This window comes from Otolemur garnettii, unplaced genomic scaffold (assembly GCF_000181295.1).
Source record: "Otolemur garnettii isolate 467f Iridium unplaced genomic scaffold, OtoGar3 scaffold00043, whole genome shotgun sequence".
Lineage (NCBI taxonomy): Eukaryota > Metazoa > Chordata > Mammalia > Primates > Galagidae > Otolemur > Otolemur garnettii.
In genome coordinates, this window is record NW_003852438.1 from 11,976,253 (window position 1) to 11,985,038 (window position 8,786).

The window sequence follows — 8,786 nt, forward strand, 5'->3', positions numbered from 1 at the left end:
CCTCCGCCTCCCAAGTAGCTGGGACCACCGGCGCCCGCCACAACGCCCGGCTATTTTTTGGTTGCAGCCGTCATTGTTGTTTTGGTGGGTCCGGGCTGGGGATTCGAACCCGCCACCTTAGGTGTACGTGGCTGGCACCTTAGCTGGTTGAGCTATAGGCACCGAGCCTATTTGTTTATTTTTTATTTTATTTATTTTTTTGAGACAGAGTCTCACTATGCCACCCTCGGTAGAGTGCCCTGGCATCACAGCTCGCAGGAACCTCAAACTCTTGGGGTTAGGCTATTCTCTTGCCTCAGCCTCCCAAGTATCTGGCAGTACAGGCGCCTACCACAATGCCCAGCTATTTTTTGTTTCAGTTGTCATTGTTGTTTAGCTGGCCCAGGCCAGGTTCAAATCCTCTAGCTTCAGTATATGTGGCTGATGCCATAACCACTGTGCTATGGGCACTGAATTGAGTGTTTAAATGCAGACAGATGCGGTCGCTCATGCCTGTAATCCTAGCACTCTGGGAGGCTGAGGCAGATGATTGTCTGAGCTCACAGGTTTGAGATCAGCCTGAGCCAAATTGAGACTGCGTCTCTAAAAATAGCTGGGCATTGTTTGGGGCACCTGTGGTCCCAGCTATTTGGGGGGCTGAGGCAAGAGCATCACTGAACCCAAGAGTTTAAGGTTGCTGTGAGCTGTGATGCCACTCTACAGAGGGCAACAATGTGAGACTCTGTCTCAAAAATAATGATAATGGCTCGGCGCCTGTGGCTCAAGCAGCTAAGGTGCCAGCCACATACACCTAAGGTGGCGGGTTCGAATCCAGCCTGGGCCCGCCAACCAACAGTGCCGGCTGCAACCAAAAAATAGCTGGGTGTTGTGGCGAGCGCCTGTGGTCCCAGCTACTTGGGAGGCTGAGGCAGATGGCTCGCTTGAGCCCAGGAGTTAGAGGTTGCTGTGAGCTGAGATGCCACAGCACTCTACCCAGGGGGATAGCTTGAGGCTCTGTCTCAAAAAAAAAAAAAAAAGATAATAATTTAAATAAATAAATGCAGACAGGGATTTAATATGAAATTTTAGGTGGTAGCAACTGGAGGTTGTTCACAAAATACCTGCCCTATTTGGGTCCCCGTGCATGTGGGTGTGTACAGGGGCAGTTGCAGGTGGGAAGGAATGGGTAATGGTCTCCCCACAGCTGAGAAGCATCCCTTCCTCCTTTGCCCCTCCTCAGCCAGTGGAGATCAGTGGGGCCATCGAGGAGGAGTTCACTGTGGCCCGACTCTATATTAGCAAAATCAAGTCAGAAGTCAAGTCTGTGGTCAAGCGTTGCCGGCAGCTGGAGAACCTCCAGGTGGAATGTCATCGCAAGATGGAAGTGACAGGGAGGGAGCTCTCATCCTGCCAACTCCTCATCTCCCAGGTGAGTGGCTAAGTCAAGAGTCTTTTGGTGCCATGGATGAAAGAGGGCTCCTCTGGGGTTACAGATGAATCTCCTAATACCTGCCTTTACGTTACAGCCCTTGGGTCCACTGAAATAAAGGACAGAAGAAGTGGGGTGGTGGGAAGTGGGGAACCCAGGCCAGAGAAGTGAAGGCTCAGGGGTGCTGCACTCTGAGCTGATGGGGCTCTAAAGGAAGAGCCTCCAGAGGAACAGCCCCCAGCTCTTGTGGGACGTGCAGCTGGGAGGAGGGCTCAGGAGAAGAGCTGGAGTTTTTGGAGGTCTTTGCTGTCTGGACTTGTGGACTTTGCTTCATCCACTTTCTTCATCTCACCAAACATCTCCCACCAGCACGAGGCCAAGATCCGCTCGCTCACGGAATACATGCAGAGTGTGGAGCTTAAGAAGCGGCACCTGGAAGAGTCTTATGACTCCCTGAGTGATGAGCTGGCCAAGCTCCAGGCCCAGGGTGAGGCTTCCTTATACTCTATCCCGCTCATCCTGGGCTCTGAGGTTCCAGAGGGGAAGGGTGGATAAGTCATAAACATCAATGGAGGCTCGGTGCCCATAGCACAGTGGTTATGGTGCCAGCCACATACAGTGAGGCTGGTGCGTTGGAAACCTGCCCGGGCCAGTTAACCAACAATGACAACTGCAACAAAAAATAGCTGGACATTATGACAGGTGCCTATAGTCCCAGCTACCTGGGAGGCTGAGACAAGAGAATCGCTTAAGCCCAAGAGTTTGAGGTTGCTGTGAGCTGTGATGCCAGAGCACTTTACTGAGGGCAACACAGTGAGACTCTGTCTCAAACAAACAAACAAACAAGCAAAACTCACAAGTGTGTTGGGCCGGGTGTGGTGGCTCGTGCCTTTAATCCCAGCACTCTGGGAGGCTGAGGTAAGTGGATTGCTTGAGCTCAGGAGTTTGAGGTTTGTCTGAGTGAGAGTGAGACCCCGACTCATAAAAAAAATGGAAAAACACAGCCAGGGGCTGTGGTGAGCACCTGTAATCCTAGTGGCTTTGGAGGCTGAGGCAGCAGGATGCCCACAGCCTGAGTCTGAGGTTGCAGTGAGCTATGACACCATTGTACTCTGCTCAGAGCTTAGGGTAGAACTCTGTCTCAACAAAAAAAACTCATCAGTGGAAATCACTGAATAGTTACTCGTCCAAAGCATTAACCTGAACTCACAGACACCAGTTCACCTGCTATCTAGCCAGGCTTTTGTGTGTAGCTCATTGTATGTGAACCATATACCCTCTGATGTTCTCTGTCTCTGCTGTATCAAATTGGACTGTCCTAACTCAGAAGAACATCCCTGTGGGCCCATCCCCTGCCCTGCCTAGAGCTCTGATCATAGCACAAAGCTCTTTCTGAAAAAAATAGATTTGATGTAAGCTGTCTTCTCTTCTCCTTAGAAACTGTGCACGAGGTGGCTCTGAAGGACAAGGAGCCAGACACACAGGATGCAGATGAAGTGAAGGCAAGTGGGAGAGGTGTAGGTGGGCAACATGGGCCTGGCAGGGCAAGGGCTGGGCTGGTCCTCACGGAGCTCCCGGCTGGGAGTCTGGCTTTAAGCTTGGGGTGGGGTTGTTTGCAGAAGGCCCTGGAGCTGCAGATGGAGAGTCACCGGGAAGCCCATCACCGGCAGCTGGCCCGGCTCCGTGATGAGATCAATGAGAAGCAGAAGACCATCGATGAGCTCAAAGAGTAAGGGCAGCTCTGGTCCCCACTGTCCCTCTCACCTCACTGTGCCCGCACACATGGTCCTTCTGGGTCTGATTGTTTTAACTTCATGTGTCATTTCCTCAACAATGCCACCACTTGGTGCCAGGTGTGGAGGCTCACAACTGTAATCCTAGCACTCTGGGAGGCCGAGGCAGGTGGATTGTCTAAGCTCACAGGTTTGAGACCAGCCTAAGCAAGAGCGAGACCCTGTCTCTAAAAATAGCTGGGCACTGTGGCAGGCACCTTTAGTCATAGTCCCAGCTACTCAGAAGGCTGAGGTAAGAGAATCACTTGAGCCCAGGAGTTTGAGGTTGCTGTGAGCTATGATGCTTGGCACTGTACCAAGAGCAACAAAGTGAGACTGTGTTAAAACAAAACAAAACTAAACAAAAAAACAATGTCACAGCTTTGCATCCCACCTCGAGCAGATACAAGGAATAAGGACTAGTTCCTATCCTAGAGGCTTTTATGACTGGAGAGCTCAGGGATCCTTCCTCTGTCACAGAAACAGTGGCCTGAGTCTGCCCTGGTGTCTGAAGGTAGACACACGAGTTCTAGCTGGCCCCGCTCTACAGAAGAGGGGAAAAGTTGGAGGAGCTGATCTTCCCTTTCCCCCATTAACTTCTCTTTTTCCCTCCCTCTCCCACACCTCCTGCCCCTCTGTAGCCTGAATCAGAAGCTGCAGTTAGAGTTGGAGAAGCTTCAGGCTGACTACGAGAAGCTGAAGAATGAAGAGCATGAGAAGAGCACCAAGCTGCAGGAGCTGACGTGAGTGACTGGGCGAGCCCGCGGCCACGCAGGCTCGGAGCCACTGCTGGGACACAGTTACATAGGCAGGACACACATGTGGCTATGATGTAATGACTCACAGGAGGCAAATACTGTGTGTCAGGAAGGGGAAAAAAGGAAGCAATCTGCAGTGACTGCTGCTGAGTATTAGTTGATGCGGAAAGATGTTTGTGACATTCTGTTATGTGTAGAAGGCAGGCTACAAAGGCATGAATGGTATGACCCCAAGAAAATTCATATGTGGGTATACATGTGTATTTTTTAAAAGTCTGGAAAGATGGACACCAGAAGGGTAATAATGGTGGTTTGATCTGTAAGTAGTAGAGTCATCACTTTTTATAAAAATTCACTTTATGGCGCAGCTTAGTGGCTCACACCTGTAATCCTAACACTCTGGGAGGCCAAGGCAGGTGGATTGGTTGAGCTCAGGAATTTGAGAGCAGCCTGAGCAAGTAAGAGACCCTGTCTCTAAAACAAAGTATCTGAGCATTGTGGCAGGCACCTGTATTCCCAGCTACTTGGGAGGCATGAGGCAAAGGGATTGCTGAGCCCAAGAGTTTGTGGTTGCTGTGAGCTATGCCGCCACAGTAGTCTATTGAGGGTGACAAAGTGAGACTCTGTCTCCAAAGAAAAAATAACTTACTTTGTCTTCTTAAATCTTTTTCTACCTTTAGCACAATAAACATGAGCAACTTGTATAACAAATAATAATAAAATAGAGTTAAAAAATGGAGGAAGAGGGAGAGGAAGGGGGGTCCTGAAGGATTTTTGTTTCCCACATTCTCCTTTCTCTTGCCACAGATTTCTGTACGAACGACATGAGCAGTCCAAGCAGGACCTCAAGGGTCTGGAGGAGACAGTTGTGAGTGGTGCTCTGGGCCGGGTTAACAGGGCTGAGGGGGCTTCATTTCTTTCTGCCCTTCTGCAGTCAGGCCACGACATAATCAGGACACTTTTGTTTCCCTAAAGGATGAGCGACTCACTTGGGTATAGAGACTGAAGGTCCTAATTACTTTGTGGACAGAAGGTTGACCAGGTCTCTGGCTGTCCTCAATTTCCCATTATTCTTTCTAGGCCCGTGAACTCCAGACCCTCCACAACCTTCGCAAGCTGTTCGTTCAAGACGTCACGACTCGAGTCAAGAAAGTAGGTGTCATTCCCAGGGTTGCACCAGCCCCCAGTTCTCCTCCCATCCTTGTGTTTTTCCAGCCTCTGCTACCCCCAGTGAGGCTGGCTTGGCCTGGTCTGGGTGAGACCTGTTTGGCCTTAGAACAGTCACATCTTCCCCTCCATTTCCAATCAGAGTGCAGAGATGGAGCCCGAGGACAGTGGGGGGATTCACTCCCAAAAGCAAAAGATTTCCTTTCTTGAGAACAACCTGGAACAGCTTACAAAGGTTCACAAACAGGTAAGAGTCTGGAAAGAGGTGAAGGGAACTTTTTAAAAATGTATTTTATTTATTTTTAAAATTCAGATTACTATGAGGGCACAGATGATTAGGTTATATCATTTGCATTTGTTAGGTAGAGTCCCTGGTGTGTGCCATGTATCCTTACATTGTGCCCATTAGATCAAGTACACCCAGCTCCTCCCTCCCCATCTCCCCACTTGAGTTTAATTGAGTTTTTCTCTTGTGTGGGTGTATATTTGTTCATCTGCTGGTTGGAAGGGAACATTTGAGGCCAGATACTTAGGATATCCCAATTCTTGGTGGCCCCTTGCATTCAGGAAAATCTAGTTGCATGATTTTTTTTTTACCGTTCTCTTTTTCTTTCCCTACTAGTCCCATATTTAAACAACATTTGGTCCCACTTTTCCTTTGTTCTTTGTTTCATGCCTGTTTTCCCTTCTCAAAGTCTCTAACTCACTTCAAAGTGGACTTTCCCAGGCCTGCCTTGGAGGGAGGGGTTGAAACTCACAGAGGTCAAAGAGGTGTGAGAATGTATCTATACAGGAGGGAGCTGGTCAGACCTTAGCAAGAGATGGCAGGCAGGGAGACACAAAGAAGCAAGGGAATTGGGGTCTCTTGTGGGGAGAACCGCATTTGCCAAGGCTTGGGGCAGGCATGCGAAGACATTCAGTGAAGTCCTCAAGATGGCCGAACCAGCCCTTGCCTGGGGCCAGTACCAACTCCCTTGTGTGAAGTTGCTGCCTCTCTGTCCCTCTCCTTGCCACTGCATTCCTTAGGTGGATGAAGGGGTTTCAAAGGTATGGGGTGGGGATGCAGAAGGGCAGTGCAGAGGAATGAGGACAGGTGTGCGCAGAGTAGGACCACTCTCCCAGTGTCAAATATCTGAGCCTTGTAAGGCTCAACAATTTGTTAGCTGGCTCCTAATTGATTGATAAAAGAAACCCTAACCTAGACTTCAGCCCTTCCTTTCAACTCTACCGTAAAATTCCATTTTAACTCATGTTCTCACTTGCCTAGAACTTAAACTTCTCTCAGTGCAATCCCAGCCCAGTCTATAGAGTAAACACTCAATACATTTCTTTTTTTGTAATGAATCCCAAACCTGTTGCTCAGTGCTAACCAGGATCCATTTATTTTATTTGGGTCTGCAAAGGGTTTTATCACCATTTGTTTTCCTTTGTTTATTATGAAACAAAGTAACAACATTGTAGAAAGGTTGAAAGACAGGACACACATAATCAATTCCACTATTCTTTTTCCATTCCTGTTTCCACTCTCCCTGTGTCCAAATGCATATCCATTGCTTTATTAAAACCCACCACCACTATGTGCTGTTTCCTTTTCCCTCACTGAAGCCTCTCTACCTCTGTTCTAAGTCCCAAAGACCCCAAACTACACTTATAGGATAAATAGAAGACTCACAATTTCCTACCTTAGCAGAGATAAGACTGAAAAGGAAAGAGAAAAATTTCTCAGTTAACAGAATCTTACCAGCCAGGGAGGGCTACAGCCTTGTTACCAACTAAGCTAAGCTCTTGTCACACAAACCATTGCTTATCATCTATAAACTGGCCAAAGAAAAGCTGCCGGGGAGGGGTCAGCTCTGCCCCTCGCCCCCCCAGCCTGTGTTCCCTGCTGTACCCGTTTACCTGCTGTCTTTTTTTTTTTTTTTTAATTGAGGCCCTGCTCCCTTTTCAATCTATGCTGTCCTCAGTCCTTGCAGGAAACCCAAAGGATTAGGAAGTCTTTTCTGGCTGTAAAGTGGCCGCTACCATTCTCTAGCTTAACTTAAATATGAAGGTAATGAGCACTGATTTGTGAGACCTCAAACATTTTCTTTCCTTCCTGTAGGGCCCTGTGTGTCTATGTGTATATGTGGGGGGCTCCCTGAGTTCTAGCACCTGGCAGTGCTCTTTCTCAGGGCCGTGCACCCTCCACAGTGCTGTGTGCCCTTGTGCCCTGCCCTGTGCATGCCCACAGTGTGCCCTGTGGGGAAGGGGTACCTCATCCCCAAGGTTGCCCTAGGGCTATTGGTGTGGCACAAGCTGGGGGATATAGGGGAGGGGAGTATCTGGGCCAGATGGAGACTGGGACAGGATGCTGACACAAGGGTTGTGGGCTACTGTGGGAATGGCAGGTTTTGCTGCCTGGAAACAATTATGTTAACTTTTTTCATGCCTGACCACTTTTCGTTCAGGGAGAAGGAAAAAGTGGACAGAACGCACATTACATAAAGGGAATGAGGCCTTTCGGGGAAATAACGTGGCCCTGGTCTTCTCTGACTCTTGATTTTTCTTTATTCTCTCTCCTCACTCCTTTCTCTCATATTCCTTTCTCTCATACTCCACTGGGTGACCGTCTTGGGTCCCTTGCCTTGCTTTCTTTCGGCTTGTTCCCGGCTTGCCCTGCAGCTGGTACGTGACAATGCAGATCTGCGTTGTGAGCTTCCTAAATTGGAAAAACGACTTAGGGCTACGGCTGAGAGAGTTAAGGCCCTGGAGGGTGCACTGAAGGAAGCCAAGGAGGGCGCCATGAAGGACAAGCGGCGGTACCAGCAGGAGGTGGATCGCATCAAGGAGGCCGTCCGCTACAAGGGCTCGGGCAAGCGGGGCCACACCGCCCAGATTGGTGAGTGCATCTTGGTGGGCAGGCGGGACTCTCTCCTGGAGCAAATTCAGCAAGTTCCCAAGTGCCAACTAGATTATGCTTTTTACCCAGCCTCACCATCAACACCCCTCCCCTCTGTAAAAAAGTTAAAAAATAACTAAATTATCTTATAGGCAACTCAGTTCAACTCCAGATGAATGGCCTCAGGGACCCAGGCATCCGCAGGGTAACAGCTTCCTCATGGTTCTTTCATTTCCTTATCACAGCCAAACCTGTCCGGCCTGGCCACTACCCAGCATCTTCACCCACCAACCCCTATGGCACCCGGAGTCCTGAGTGCATCAGTTACACCAACAGCCTCTTCCAGAACTACCAGAATTTGTACCTGCAGCCCACACCTAGTTCCACCTCAGATATGTAGTGAGTGACCACGGACATTGTCGGCTTGCTGGGCCCTAGAGGGCATAGGGTTGGGTCAATTATTGGCTGAGGCTTAATTCTTTTCTTTTCTTTCTTTTTTTTTTTGTTTAGAGACAGAATCTCACTTTGTCGCCCTTGGTAGAGTGCTGTGGTGTCACAGCTCACAGCAACCTCCAGCTCTTGGGCTTAGGCAAGTCTCTTGCCTCAGCCTCCCAAATAACTGGGACTATAGGCACCCGCCACAATGCCCAGCTATTTTTTGTTGTTGTTGCAGTTTGGCCGGGTCTGGGTTCAAATCTGCCACCCTTGGTATATGGGGCCAGCACCCTACTCACTGAGCCACAGACGCCACCCTAAGCTGGTATTTTTCCTCCAGTTATTCTTCTACAACTACAGGAGCAATG

At 49.3% G+C, this 8,786-nt stretch overlaps 1 protein-coding gene across 1 annotated transcript in view; it reads left to right on the top strand.

Annotated features, from left to right (window-relative positions):
• KIF5A (kinesin family member 5A) overlaps positions 1-8,786 on the top strand; it is a 35,116-nt gene that overhangs the window by 21,467 nt on the left and 4,863 nt on the right. The window contains exons 16-25 of the mRNA XM_012805510.1: positions 1,220-1,408; positions 1,778-1,895; positions 2,846-2,910; positions 3,028-3,137; positions 3,822-3,923; positions 4,746-4,806; positions 5,019-5,090; positions 5,248-5,352; positions 7,767-7,983; positions 8,229-8,382. Coding sequence (XP_012660964.1) covers positions 1,220-1,408; positions 1,778-1,895; positions 2,846-2,910; positions 3,028-3,137; positions 3,822-3,923; positions 4,746-4,806; positions 5,019-5,090; positions 5,248-5,352; positions 7,767-7,983; positions 8,229-8,382 — 1,193 coding nt within the window. The remainder of the gene's footprint in view (positions 1-1,219; positions 1,409-1,777; positions 1,896-2,845; positions 2,911-3,027; positions 3,138-3,821; positions 3,924-4,745; positions 4,807-5,018; positions 5,091-5,247; positions 5,353-7,766; positions 7,984-8,228; positions 8,383-8,786) is intronic.